The 15,366-nt window shown below is 43.9% G+C and overlaps 1 protein-coding gene across 2 annotated transcripts in view; it reads right to left on the bottom strand.

Moving 5' to 3' along the window:
- The window catches only part of RNASEH2B (ribonuclease H2 subunit B), a 49,258-nt gene extending 35,200 nt beyond the window's left edge, over positions 1–14,058 (bottom strand). For both annotated transcript variants that reach the window (XM_019529976.1, XM_019529975.1), the window contains exons 1-3: positions 13,951–14,058; positions 4,253–4,324; positions 516–623 (exon numbers count right to left, since the gene is read on the bottom strand). In XM_019529976.1, the coding sequence (XP_019385521.1) occupies positions 516–623; positions 4,253–4,324; positions 13,951–14,011 (241 nt within the window). In that variant the 5' untranslated portion in view covers positions 14,012–14,058. The remainder of the gene's footprint in view (positions 1–515; positions 624–4,252; positions 4,325–13,950) is intronic.
- Between the last annotated feature and the right edge of the window lie 1,308 nt (positions 14,059–15,366).

Genomic DNA, 15,366 nt, shown 5'->3' with positions numbered 1-15,366 from the left:
AACTCTGAGAAACAAGCCCCAGAAATGAATTATCATCTTAAAATCCCAAATCTCTTCTGGGGACCACAGTAGCAGATGAAAGCAAGTGGGACCAAATGTTTCAATGCATGGAATTCATTTCACTGCTAAAATGAGCCTTTGTCTTGCTCGGGCTCATCTATCCTTTTCCCTCTAAACTTAAAATATATGTATACACAACAAGAGCTTGTCAAGTTGATTGACAAGACAAGCTAAACACTTTGTGGCACTTGTGTTTAACGCAATTAGATTTTTTTTTTTTGCAAGACACATGAACATCTGTCTAATTGAAACTGCCAAAGGCAGTCTTTTAAAGTGAAGACCACAAAGCCCCAGCCCTGGCTAAATGCAGATGGCATGCGAATGCTTCAGAAGGTAGAGATGTTGTGCAGCTACACTCAGCAACTAATAGACGCACCCATAAATTTATGGGTGGGAATAATGTACAAATATTACTTACAGATAGGGGTAGGGAGAGGATACACAATGTTACTCACCCTGTTGAACAGACTGACCTATAAACCAAGAATGATATTCTTCATGAAAAGCTTTTACTTCAAACAGCTGCTGTGCACTGCTATTGAATAAGTAGAGGGCTGCGTCTCCTGTTAAAAGAAATCTGGTTTGTATTTGTAAGCTTTCACAAAAAAATCAAAAGAATATCCAATAGGTCTGAAGAATGTGCCTAATATATACATAAGCATACATATATTCTACATAACCTGTAACTACAAAGAAAGCTTAGACAAAGAAAACTATTATATACAGATGTTCATTTACCAGCTTTATAATCCCAACTGAATTTAAATCAATAAATAAAAAGTGTGAATAGTTCATCTTACAACGCAAAGCCTTTGATTCAAACCCAAATCAGATTACACAAGAAATTAGCTTTTGTCTGTATGAGAGTGGGAGATGGTATCCAGTATTTTCCTCTCCCTCTTTTGAAGCCATCTTAGAAATATCCGATTCAGGGGGCAAGGAACTATAAGAATCCCAACTCTTCAAGTATCACTTAGTTGTGTTTTTGTTTTGTTTTTTCCTCCAGTCTTCTATGTGTTGGTATACATGGTAGGTGACTGTAAATGGGGAGATTATGGGATAAATTAAGCAAATGAAGACATTAACAAAGGGGGCTGCAAGATAGCTACCAGTATCTCAAAAGCTCAGAAAAGAAAAATAATTTTGTTTCAGGCTCCTGCAGCAAACTCCCCATGTTTCTGATTAGTTTGGGTGGTTAAAGGGGAATGGATCATTCTGTTGCATCTTATATGAGCTGTGAACAATGTCAACATTGTCCATAAACATTAAGGAAAATCAATGAGGATTTTAGAAGGTGACACTGAGATTTAGCCAGAACTAATGTCCAAGGCTTAATTAGTTCTGGCAGGGTACTCAATCCATCAACTTTGTGAAGAATGAACATGGGTGGTGAGAATATCTGTGATGTAATAATTCTTTTTACAATGCCTCAAAGCTGCATGTATGTACAAATCATGAGTTCTGCCAGGGAATCTCAGGGCAGGGTTCTCTCCAAGATGACATCACAACTACTGTTGCAGATACCATAAATCAGTGGTTCCCAACCTTTTTTATACTGAGGACGGGCAAACTCACTCAAAGAATTTTGGTGAACCAGGTACAGAAACAGCCTAATTTACATATTTAAATTTAATTTGCATATTTGAATTTAATGGGGGGGGAGAGAGGTTGCAAGGATTGGATTGGGTTGGGGCACCGAAGCTGTGGACACCGAGGGACCCTGCAGGGAAGGTATGCACAGGCGGTGGCCTGGGGGGACCCAGCTGGGGCTGCCTGGGAAGAAGGGGCTCCACTGCCTTCTCTAGGAGCAAGCAGCAGAGCCACTTCCCTGCCCTCCACGCTGGGCATTTCACTGCTTGCATCCCTCCACTCCCAGCTGCAGCTGGGCCTGGGGGGCCCTGCCCAGCCCAGCGCAGGCTGTGGTAGCTGCTGCATGGGTACTGCCTCACCGGGCATGGCCATGATGGTGGGAACAGGACAGGATGCACTGAGCTGGCTGCCTCACACCCGGGGCTGCCCCACCGCCCAACTTTAACCTGGGCAGACAAACGACCCGGCAGCCAACCTTTTGTGGTCCAGTACTGGTTGGGAAGCTCTGTTATAAATAACTATTTCTAGGAGTCTAAACCAGCAAACCCCAGCTTAAACAGGTAGGCACATGGATTCCTGGAAGTGGTTGGTTTTTTACATCCAGAGGGTTTACCACACATTTATTGCCCTCTCAGGTTATAGTTTAAATACTCTATCTGTTACTGTTGGAGAAGGAAGGGAGTGGAGGTTTCAGTCATTAATTTATGCACTTCAGTGCCAAGGATCAGCCTACTCCCAAAGAGCCTATCACAAGAGACTGCATTTACATTATTTACATTTTTGTGCTATTCACACTGATGTATTAAAAGAAAAAAAGTTCTTCCACATATAGCATAGCTCAGGTGTAGTGGTGATCTCAACAGCTAATACAGACTGCAGAGACTATAGCTAGGAGGCTAATCTTTGGAACAAGCAATGTGCATGCTATGCAAACAGGCTAGACCAAAATCAAGAAACACTACTTGTCCTTAGCCACAACAATTGCACACTACCACGCAGTCAACCCCGTTCAGATCAGAAAGGGCAGTTCTACAGGACAGGGAGATATATTTGGGACTCAGGAGACCTGGCACCTATCTCCCACTCTGCTACAGATTTCTTGTGTAACCTCTCACTTGCTGGATGGAAGCCTTAGATTATGAATGATTGAAGACAAAGGTTTAATCTCTTTTCATCTATCTGTAAAGGTACCCAGCATCTTGTACTAACTAACTTAGCAATAAGTATTGTGGTAACTATATAGCAAGCTGTGTGTATCAAATGGGTATCTATGCAATACTTGGCACCAACAACATACTATTAAACTGCAAACATGAGAAAACAGGCATTAAGAGGGTGTTACTTTTCCTTTCCATTCAAAACCTTGTATTAACTTATCCAATCACAGATCCATACAGGTCTAACACAGAACTATTCATCTTAAAAGTCACACACCCAGACTTTGAGGTCAATAACTAAACTTCTAGCTTTTGCCCTAGCCAGCATCTGATTCTACAAGACGAACAGAATGCTTCTTCCACTGTAAAATGTAAATTTGCCTCCACCTTTTTCAATTCTGAGATGATAAACCGCAACACCAATTCAGTGCAGCAGGAGGAAGTTATACATTTCGATATAATGTTTCTATCTTTTGTAAAGATAGATTACAAATAAAGTATTTTTAAAAAACATCAAAGAATTAGCGATGTCTTCCCATTCTGCATCTTTTGTCTTTGATTAATCTCCACCTTAATCATCAGTGGCAACCAGTAAGTTACCTGCACTTGAAATTAAGTTCTTTAAGTGTGTTGTAACATCCTAAATGTAACTGGTGACCTTTTTTGTAAAAAAACACAAACCAAAAAAACCCCACTACAGAAAGCAAATGAATTGATGGAGGGAAAATTTAAAAAAACTGAACCAGATTTCTCAAACATAATACTTTAAATGTAAAGAATTTCTGTTGAAATATAAAATAAACCCATTCAGTTTATTTTAATGAAAAAATTATACAAAAGCAGCTTAAAGATACTCTGGCTATACAACTAAAGAAAAAGAGAATGATTGTTTGGGGGACTGGTGGGAATTTCATTACATTTTCTACATTATTTGGTTTCCCCAATATGTTTCTAATTCAAGGTAGACCATCATCTACTAACAAGAAAAGAGATACCACCCGTTGGACTGAGTAAAAAAGAAAATGAGAGTTAAAAATGAAAAGCCCCAAAAAGTTTGGCAAGCAGAGTAAAGTCGTTTCTTTTAACTCTGCTTGTTTGCTTTATAGCATAAAATGAATAGATGAAGAATCTAATTTTGGATTTAAAAATAAAACCCTGCACCGTGGATCCCCCTAAAAGTAATGCATCTAAAAGAAAGAACTGAAATGATACTGCTTCTTGTGATGCCAATACTCCTGTTGAATAAATAGTTCTACCAACTAAAATTATAAAGGAAATCCTAAATGTTTGCACTGAATTAACTATCTGGCATCACCAACAATATCTTTGGCAGAGGATATTCACACTATCATCATCATTTCAACTTTCAAAGTATTAATCTTCTGGCGGAAGGAGCAGAATCAACTATAACATTAAACAACATCACATCAATGTTCCATACTTGCCTGTACAAGGATTGCGCAGTCTTGTAAACAAAGGTCCACCACCAGGTTTCTTTGGGAGTTCAGTAACAGATTCTGAAAAGAATTATACATTCATAAACTGAAAATTATTTCCCATTCTGCCATACATCACCAATGCACTTGAAATTAATTTACTTTTTTAAAAACGTATGATCTTTTTCTCCTAAAAGCTATAGACAGCATATCCATTGATCAGCATTGAAGCCAACAAGAGCTCTTCTGTAGTTCAGAATGCAGTTCAAATGCTTGGCCCTAAACATTTAATCACTGAAGACAAAACATGTGTAAAGAGGATGTGTTGTAAGGGCAAGGCTTTCCAGAATTCAGTTATGTGGCAGTATATGGAGAAGATGTTCTTTAAGAAGCCTCTAAGAATTTGTATCATGTAGGAATGAGTGGCCAAAATGCAGCAGCACATGTACCTCAGATGACATAGGCACCCTGTGTATAGGGTACATGACAGATTAGGGGAGACAGGCAGCACAGAAGCAGCTTGGTTAAGAAGTAGAAAGCAGAGCAGCTAACTGAGCAAGGGGATCAGAGTGGCACTTGAGGAAGGAATGGGACTATTTGGTGGCATGCTTGCCAAAAAAAGTTGATCCCCACTGATCTAGAAGATACTTATCTGATTACTACTCTTTTTTAGACCCAATATAAGATGAAAAGAGCATCAATTTCAGCCAGATCCCCTTTCCCTGCCTGATCTGCTGCTCTGCTTTCTGCTCTTCACCTCCTCCCTGAACTACTGCATGCCACATACAGAGACTACCAATGCCACTTGTGGCATGTGTTGGCCAGCTGTGATCCAAGTAGTGTACGTTGACTCACACTGAACAGTCTTTAAAAATATTCCAGAAGGAAGTGTCTGCTTTAATGAAATCTAAAATGGAAATTTTGTTATCCTAAACTTGAAATTAAAAAAAAAAATCCTAGAAAACATGAAGCAAAGCAGGTATATTAAGGAATTATTCCAAAGTAACTATTTCTGATAGTTCTGCATTCCCTGTTGTGGAAGTGTCTCTGATTTTAAAGCAGGTCAATGTTAAGATAAGATCAAAACAAATAATTTAAGTTACTTTTTAAAAGCGTCTAGAGATGTTTCACATTTAACCTTCTCCCACTCTAAAATCTTGGGGGAAACCTTATCACATTTCCTTGAGGTCAAACTTTCAATCACGGAAATGTGAAAAAATATATGTATACAAACAGAGGAAAGTGAAAATGAATCAGGTGTCAATTGATTTATAATAGTATTTTCAGGACAGACAGACAGAGACAGATATTGAACACAGTAATAAAAAAGTGTTAGCTGGTACTGTCAGGTTAACAATTTGGAAACAAATATAAAGCTCCAATACACATGAAGCAATTATGAATAATGTAAAATATATTTCATAAGTAAATGTAATGAAAGTCCTCTATTTAATAGGCTGACATCAAATTATATGGAATTCCCAGGCAAAAAGCTGCCAACAAAGCAAGTATAAGGTTGTAAATATCTATCAATTACTAAGAGGAAAAGCCCCTTAAGAGAACGCTGAGAAATTTTTTCCCCAAAAGAATGGCTTATTAAAAGGTCTGGAAATAGAAAGTTAAAATTTTATTTAAGAACATATGTCAACTGCAAAACTGTAACTCTTTTCCATTTCTTGCCGACCTGCTTGCCTAAGCACCCTTTGCACAGCATGTGTAAGATGGAGACATTCTGACAAAGTCTATTTGAAGTTTTAATATACAATCCTAAACTGCCCTCAAATCCAATAACCTCAATTTATTCATGAACCATGTGCAAATTAGGAATCTTTGGGTGCCTACAGACATGCAGCAAGGTTGCTCCAATGCGCTGTAATTACAGCACAACGGAGCAGACTTAATTAATTGCGTCTGCTGGAGCATGGTAATTACCGTACTCCAGCAGACTCCAGTGGGGGTGCTTTAACTAAAGCTCATTCAACGAGGTTTAGGTAAAGCGCCCCCGCAACCATTTTTCAGCATGGGGACGCAGATACACATGATGCTCCAGGCACTTTAATTAAAGCCACTCCCCCCACCACACACACCCCCTTAGAGCTGGTGGCTTTAATTTAGTGCACGTGACTATGGCAAGTATTTTAGCTACCATGCCACACTTCAACGTTTCAATGCTACTGCTCTGTTAGAATGCCTGATTAAGACTACTAAATACCTTCAGTCATCTAAAGGGTGGATCCTATTCTAGCTGTTAGGTGTTCAAGTATGGTCTTATAGATCCTGCTCAATCCCTGAAAAACTGTAACATGCCTTCAGGTTAGCATTAAGGCTAAAACACATATTAGCACCAAGGCTTCAACATCACCTAAGGGTAACACCACGTCCCCAGCACTCTCATGGAGCAATACTCCCAAGGATACTGCAGAACCCCCCATTCACTTCTGCACAACACACCTGAAAACAGAACTGTGAGGCTGCTTGGAGGGTACCTGCAGAACCACTCTCAAGCACACTAGAAGGTGGCCATGGTGGGAGGAACCTGGAGGTGCTTCACCATGGTGTTACTGGGTTTTGAATATGCTATCAGGGGTGGAGGAAACAAGCCTGCTCAGCAGCCTCCCTGCTCAAAAGCACTGGGGACATGGTGTAGACATAACTAAAAAAATGGCAAGGAGGAAGAGAAAGTGTTCCAATTTTTGTGTCCATAGTCTTTCAGGGACACAATGAAGGTCAAAGAGAATTGCACTTAAGACACGAAGATACCCAAGTACTGCTTAAAGCTTAAGATGTGAAACTGTATTGGGTCTCAATGGTAATAATAATTAATGAGGTAATTATGCACTAGCATAATTTACATAAATATTAAATGACTTGGCAAACATCAGGATCAGAGCTAGGGCTAGGACTTGATTTCTTGACTTGCAGTATGGGACCAGGAGCAACTGAGCCCATGACTGCCTGAGCCAACCAGATCTTTTCAACATGCGAACATAGGTTTCTTTCTGCATCAACTGGATCTTCTCTGAAAATTCCAGCTTTGCATTTAATTTCTCAATGATGTTCAAACTTCTGAAATTTTAGAGTTTGTGCTCTCTTTATGACACCACAATAATGTAAGAATTTTTAGCCTGGTTCAGACCAGTCAAATGCCCACCTAGTCCAATTCCCTCTCTCCAAACAATGGCAAACAGTAGATGGTTTAGTGGAAAAATGTATGGTGAGTGTAGAGTGATCCATTCCTTGTCATATTATCTCAGTCACTATGGAAAGGTTACATCCCTGACTGTTGCATTTAATAGTTCCCAATGGATCTATCCTCCATAAATCTGTCTAATCCCTTTTAAACCCAGTTATCCTATTGGACTCCTCAACATCCTTTGGCAATAAGTTTCACATGTCCAGTCCCTTGATATCACAGTTAATCAATTCATATAATTCCTTTCAGAAACTGATGGAGTTCTATGTTAAATATAATGAGGTTACCGTCCCCACAATTTCTTTGTGTTCCAGAACCTCACTGTTCTGATAGTTACAAGCCTCCTTCCAATATCCAGCCCAAATTTATTCAAGGTCACTTTTTAAAGATGATATACATTTATATAAAGTATCCCATACCGTTTTAAGAAAATAATAATAAAAAACCCACAACTAACTGCTATCTGATCATTGCAAGCATACTTGTCTAGGGAACGTTGTTGAAAAGACAGAAATATAAAGTTCAACTTGCACTCTTTCCCAGAATTTCATATTTAATTGCAATTCCTGGATAATGCTTTCTAACACCCTAGTAATGCATATTATTTTGTAGTAGAAGGAGAAATTGAACTAATCATGCTTTAATTTTAGGTCATACAACTTAATAAAACTAAAATGTTTTATGAGTTAGTATGTCAGAATGTAAAATAACTATAATTTGTCATCTTGAGATTTAATTATATATCACATTTATTTTAGAAGCAATAAGCACAAAGCATATTTTGATATGACTACTTCTCCAATGACCCAGATTTTTCAAGTCTGTTCCTTCCTCTCTTATTGCACAAAGACAAAAGGTCCTTAGTCTCATTTGAAAGCCCCTAGGATTCATTTCTGCATGATGATGCCCTATGGTTTGGCAGCACTGTCCATTTATTCTTGCCTTGGTCACAGTTTTGGCATATACGACATTTTCTCAGAAAACCTGCCAACTAGCATGCAAAGGAAAAAGTAAGAAGCTGCGACTCAACTGCTCCTTTTTTTCCTTAAACAAAAACACTTTTTTTCAAATGATCGTTCTAAAAATAAGATTTAAAAAAAATTCTTTCCCCCAAAATTTCTACAGAATCATCAATGTGGAAACTTGCAAACATAAACAAAATCTGAATCAATTTAATTAGAGGTGCACAGATATATCAGTCGCATATCAGATTAGCACTGATAAGAGGAAAATTAACATTATCAGCCCTTGGGTTTTTTTGGCTGGTGTAGCCGATAACGTCACTGATAAATGCCGTGTGATTGTGAGCAGCCGCAGCAAGCATGCAGTCAGGAATGCAGCCCTGAAGCTTACAGAGCAGCACCCTGCCAGTAAGGGGGGGGAGGGGCGGGCAGATCAAGGCCCTCACAGTGAGGGAGTGAGTGAGGCAGGGGCAGGGGCTGCCCAGCCAGGGCAGTGAATGTGACCCTGGGGGCTGGGAATGGGATGGAGCCGCAGGTGGCTCATCCGGGGAGCATGGGGCGGGGGTTGGGGAGATGCGGCTGCCCTCCCACCACTGTGCACACCCCTGGGAGAGGCAAGGGGTGTGCTCCTTCCCGGATTGTGTGTGGTATGTGGATGGGCAGCCCACTGTGGGCTTGGGGCCAGAGGCAGGGCGAGATGCCGCTGCAGGTTGGGGCTGGGGCTGTGCTGGGCTCTTGCCAGTGGGGTAGGATTGGCTGGGCTGGGCTGGGCCTGGGGCAGGTGGTAAAGGCACTGAGTGGGGTCTCTGGGGGGGGGAGGGTGGCAGCTGCAGCCACCCAAAAATTTGCTGTAGCTCCTGCCCAACCTCCCTCCCAGCACCACCGCTGCCCATCCCAAGCACAGCCCTCGCCGGGAAGGAGCCAGCACAGCCCCGGCCCCAGCCTGCCATGCCCCGCACAGATCCGGGGGTGCACGCCTCTCATGCCCTCTTGGGGTGTGCACAGCAGCAGAAGCCATGCCCCCCACATGAACCATGGCTCTGTCTCATGCTCCACCCCAACCAGGCAGTGCCTACCCCAGTCCACCCCACTCACTCACCGCGGGGGCCTTGATCTGCCCCCCCCCACACGCCTTCTCTTCCCCCTCCCCTTTCACCACAACAGACTTACCAGCTGCATGCAGCTCTCCAAGCTGCCGGGTTGTACTCCTCACTGCCTACATGCTGTGCTGCGCTGTGGCTGCGCATGTGCACAGGGCATTTATTAGCCACATCAGGGCGATTTCCAATTTGGTCAATTTTATTTATATTGGTGCCAATCCAATATAGGACCAAGGTACCAGTGCATACACCTCTATAAAAGATCTGAACTTTTAAACCAGTCATATTATTTTGGGTCACCCAACTCATGGCTTTTTAATACCTGGGGTCAGTAATCCTCTCAGTAAAATCTGATATGAAAATCCAAGTATGAAGCATGATGGTGACAAGCTTTACCCTACGTAGGCAATCACTGCTCTATTGTAAATACTTGCAACTGAACCCAGTGGAATGCTGAAGAGTAGATGTGCACCGAGATACTGTCAGTTTTCCTTTTATCAGTGCCAATATTATATGGACTGATGTATCAGCAATCACCTTTTTCTGGCCAACCATATCACCCATAAATGCTTCGTGCATGTGCGCAGCTAAAGCATGCACGTGGTCAACAGTGTAGCCCTATAGCTTGGAGAGGAGCATCTGGCTGGTAAGTGTGTTGGGAGGAAAGGGCATGGGGAAGGGAAGGGGCATGACGGGGCGGGGGGGAGATGAAGGCCCCCACAGTGAGGGAGGGAAAGGGAGCGGGGCTGGGGCAGGTGCTGCCCAGCAGGGGTGGAGGAGGACACACGACGGAGCCAGTGGCTCATCCAGGAGGTGAGGAGGGGGGCCAGCTCCCGCTCTTGCACACACTCCTAGGGGAGGCATGGATGGCATGTGCCCCCTTGGATCTGTGCATGGGAGAACAGGCTGCCTACTGCAGGCTTGGGGATGCTCCAGCCTCTTCCCAGTGGCTGCTCTTGGGCTGGGCAGGGAGGGTGGCACTGGGAGGCAGAGCTACATGGGGGCCAGAGCTGACCCAAAATTTGCCGTAGCCCCCCCCATAATTCCCCTTCCCAGTGTCACCACCACCACCTGCCCCACCCATCTTGAGTGCAGCCACTGGAAAGAGGCCAGAGCAGCCTTGTCCCCAAGTGCACAATGGCTGCCCACCCTTACCCCATGCACAGATCTGAGGGGGCACAACCCCCCCCATGCTTCCCCTGGGGTGCACACAGTGGTGGGAGCTGTCCCCCCAGATGAGCTACTGGCTGCGTCCCATGCCCTGGCCCGCCTTACGCCAGCTGGGCAGCATCTACTCCAGCCCCAAGAACCAGCCCCACTCCCTCTCTCACCACAGGGACCTCAATCTGCCCCCCCCCACAGCCCTTCCCCTCAACAGACTTACCAGCTAGATGCTGCTCTCCATGCTGCCTGGCTGCATATTGGCAATCTGATCAGTATTGGCTAATATGGCTGGTCAATTATCAGCCATTGGTATCAGCACAAAAAATCATTATCAGTGCACCCCTACTGAACAGCGTGCCTTTTAGCACACTCCTTGAGCATAGAGATACTGCATGTCATTCAGGATAAAGCAATACCACAATTTCCAACTGACTACACATTACCTTTATGTGACTTTAATTCTGAGATCATGGCCAGTTCTGCAAGATTGTACAGGTCTGATTGTACAGGTCCTGCAAGCAGCCGAGAACCAAGAAAACTGAAATTAATGTAAAATTCAAGCAGCAAACGTGAAATTTGTTTCCTTGGTTCAATCATACATTGTTATCAGTGAACTCCAAGCATTTTATATGCAGAAAGCAAAAGGGTCAATTTACAAGACAAAATAACCACAAATATTCTAGAGACTAAAATATTCAGAGTTCAGCCTTCCAGATGCACTGTTCAGCATTTTCTCAAGTTCTGTTTCATGTACTGATATTATGTTGACATTTCTAGCATTGAAGCATATGGAAAAGACAGGTCACCAACTTTCATGAGGAAGGTTCATATTAAGCTTTATCATAGTTCTGGAAGATTGATATAGTGCTTCCAATACAATTTACCATTAGCAACTAAAAACTATGTGATAGATGTTCAATGGTCTCAGTAAAATCATTAAAACTTTCTCAAGACAATGGGATAACTCACATGTGCAAACTTACTCATGTGTTTCAATAGCTGCAATCTCAAGACCTCAACTTTGTAGCACTGTATATTATACTATTGTGGTACAGGAAGTTGCTGTTGTGCTACTTGAGGCTTGACTGATGTCGAAGTACACAGGATTTAGGAAGTGAGTTTCTGTTTCATTTCTCAATGCTTAAATTTCACCCTGCTGACAAGTCGTCTAATTTCAGTTTCCCATTTCTTTCTAAATTGATTCCAAGACCTCTGGCCTCTTTGCAGAACAAGCCATCATCTCCATGAGTGTAAAAAGTCACAAGCAAAGCAAGATGAATGATGCATATCCAGGTGGAAATACTATTAAATTGTGCAGGGTGGTACATTACATCATTACCCAAATGAGCTATTCTAGTAGTCAGACTACTCCAATGAGCAGTTACAAGGTCGCTTAAGTATTTGCAGAATTACACCCTGAGGATGCACCTAGATTCCAGGAAGAAAAAGTAATAATTAGCTCTTTTGTGCTTCATGGACAAACACAAAAATTAGTCTCTTTCCACCCTGTATACTCATGGCCACTTCTCTACCCAACATAAAACTTGCTATTCACCTGCCCCACAAGAGTCACAACAATTATAAAAGCAAGACTGACTCCACAATTTATGTAATCCTTACCTAAGTGAACAGTCCCACTGAAGACTATGAAGTTATCATGATTAAAGACTACCATCAGAGTAATAGCTGTTATGATAGAGCTAAATTTATTTACTCATTCATTAGATTTACAGGTTACTTTCATAAAGGTTTTTTGGCCACCAGACTTTTAAAAAAAAACAACAAACACAAACCTCTCTTCTGGAAATCTGGAAAACATGGACCCGATTTCGCACACAGAGCCATATGAGAATTTCAGCAAATATACCAGACAAGTAGCATATTTTATTCAAGAGTCTTGCATAAAACAAACCGTAGGTCAAGCATGTCAGCAGTGAAACTTGGGAGATATCTGCAATGGATTTTCAAAACTCTGTGCTACTGAACTTTATACACTTTGCACAAGCCTGGTGTACTTAATCAACTTTGTTGGAACCATGCTGGCAAAACTGGTAAACTCTGCAAGGCAAACTGCCTGGCTTCATAAAAGTTACAAACCCTGGCTCCAATTCTGCAAACACTTACTTCGGAGCTTAACTTTCTGCACAAAACTGACTACTTCAATACATGACGTTAAACACGTTTGTAAATATTTGCAGGACAAGGACATCTGTTAGCACAGACAGTTATTTGATACAGTACTTAGATTTAATTTGTAGTCTGCATAGATGTCAAAATAAAAACTGAATCCCTGTCCTGTGTATCTAGCATGTCAGAATGCACAAGTGTGTTGGGGGAAGGAGAGGTTGGAGGAAGCTAAGACTGTGAAATTGCTTTCTTAATTTGCTACCACTTGAGCTCATCCTGTTACTATGGCCACTGACAGATGTGGGGTGGGGGAGGAAGGCAGTGAAGGAAGGGAAAATGTATCAGTTTAACCCAGCTCCCCGACATCTATATGGATTGGGCGCTTCAGCAGGGCTTTTTGGTGCTTTTACCTAAAGCCGATTCAATCAGCTATTAGATAATAGCACCAAAGAGCCTCGCTGAAGCATGCAACCCACGCAGGCGTTGTGTGAGCCGGGTCCACCAATGTGAGGTCTCTTCTGGGCACGCACTGCGCTTGCTGCAGGGGTGGATCCAGCTGAAAGTAAAGCACTGGCTTTTTGTTTGTTTCCATGTCTTTGGGGCAGTAATTCTCCAACCACGGTGCCATGGCCCCCTGGAGACCTTTTCAAGGGTGCCACGCGGCATTGGTGCAGTTAAAATGATTGATAAGATAAAGCCTTTGAGTTGGCATGATAAAAAGATACCAGATTTAACCCAAAGAACCTTGTCTACCTACGCCCTCAGACCAGCAGGGCTACAACCTACGCTCCTAAGATCAACCCCGAGATTGCAAAGAGGAGGCCAGAGCATGAAAAGCCTTCTGCCCTCTCTGAACTGGGGAGGGGGCGGTTAAAAAAAAGGCCTGAAAACTCAGAAGCGGCCTTCTCCCAGGGGAACAACTGCGGTGTTAGCATTACTGACGTTAAGAAGCAGGTCAATTTTTTTTCAGGCAGACGATGACGGCGAGGAGGGGGAAGGGAGCGGAGGCAGCCCAAAAAGAGGCGGGAAACGGGGTACAGGGCCCGCACCAACAAGCAGGGAGCTTGCAACGCGTGTCTCCGAGGAGCCCAAGCGCCGGGAGCGGGCACGGCGCACACGCGGGAGACCAGGACGAGCAAGAGGGGGACACAGGCGGGTTACCTGGGGCCACGAGCACCCACTGGTCAGGCCGCGAGTCTGTCGGGCGCCACCGCCTCTGCATGGTCCTGGGGGCGGGGACACCGGAAACGGAGGGGGGAGGGGCAGGAGCGCGGCGGGCGGGACCACTGCCGCCGGAGAGGGACGAGTGCGGCCCGCTCCTGCGAGGGGAAGTGGTACGGCCCGCAGAGGGGTGGGGCAGCGCGGGAGCAAGGTGGATGCTCCCCGCTAGCTGTCCCTCCCCCCGCCTTCACCACTTCGCTGGCTGGGCCACCCCGCACAGAGTGGCTCCTGCTGTGTCAGAGGCTGCACGCGCTCCGGGGAGCCGCAGGCTCTTGTTATAGTTCAGCTTCTTTTCTATTTTGGAGAACATGTGGCGGGAGCCACAGAGTCTCTCGATTCCTGAAGAAGGGTGTTAAGCTTGCAAATAAGGTTGTTCCAATGATTTAGTCGGTCTAATAAAAGATTTGGCATCTATCCAGAGAGCTTCACCTACAGATAATAGAGTGCCAGGCAGCGAGGCCTGCTTATACTGTGTGTCTGTGCTGAGTTGCAACCAAAATGCCCCCCTGATACCCGAGCATAGATCTCAAAGCCTTCCATTCAATCTCAAAGCCTTCCATTCATTCACCCCCATGCGGCAGGAGAAGGAGGTACTGATCATGCAAGGCAGGCATGGCCTGGATGGAGGCCCTTTGTTTTAACGCCAACATCCCCACCAAAATATCTGGGCAGTTTGCTTATATGGCGCTCTCACGATTTGGTTTCACACCTGTTCGTTTCAGGGCCTTACAGGGTTGCCCAACATATGACAAGGGTTGCAAAATTCACCTGTAAGCCCTGGTCTTCATGTTTGTGCTCATTAAAAAGTTGGGTTAGAAGAGAGGCGCCCATCTTGCGTTGGAGTGTGTGCTGGAGCAGCCAGATTTCACCAGGCAATTTTTTTCTGTATCTAGGCCTGTTTATGAGGAAAGGAAAAAGAACCTTAAGTTGAACCCTTATACAGCAAAGGATTAAAAGCAGAGGCAGAAGTGACAATTTGCACTCAGTTCGGCCCCTGAAAGCGCCGTATAGCGGTGACCAAGCAGAAGTGCACAGCTGCAGAGTGCTATAAAGGGCTGGAACCCATGAAAATCTGAACCATCATTGCACAAGGGTTCAGATGAAGACGCTTCAAAATGGAGCAGCTTCAGTAATTTGTCACCCCCTGCCTTATTTTCAGAATTGAGGGTGGGGGGAAGGAGCGGAGGGAATTTGGGCTGGGGGTGGGGTAGAGTCCCCCACACCTTGGGGGGACTCCAATCTCCTCACCCCGCCCTCTAGTGCCAGCTGGGGAACCCCCCAGAATGAGCTCCCCCTGCTCCCTTTCCCCCTCTCAGTAGAGATGGAGAAAGAGGGAGGAAGGCCATTGCTAGGGGA

The sequence above is a fragment of the Crocodylus porosus genome, unplaced genomic scaffold (genome assembly GCF_001723895.1).
Source record: "Crocodylus porosus isolate Cpor-Errol unplaced genomic scaffold, CroPor_comp1, whole genome shotgun sequence".
In the NCBI taxonomy this organism is placed as follows: domain Eukaryota; kingdom Metazoa; phylum Chordata; order Crocodylia; family Crocodylidae; genus Crocodylus; species Crocodylus porosus.
Note: the sequence above shows the minus strand (reverse complement) of the source record. Positions and strands in the feature narration are given on the sequence as shown.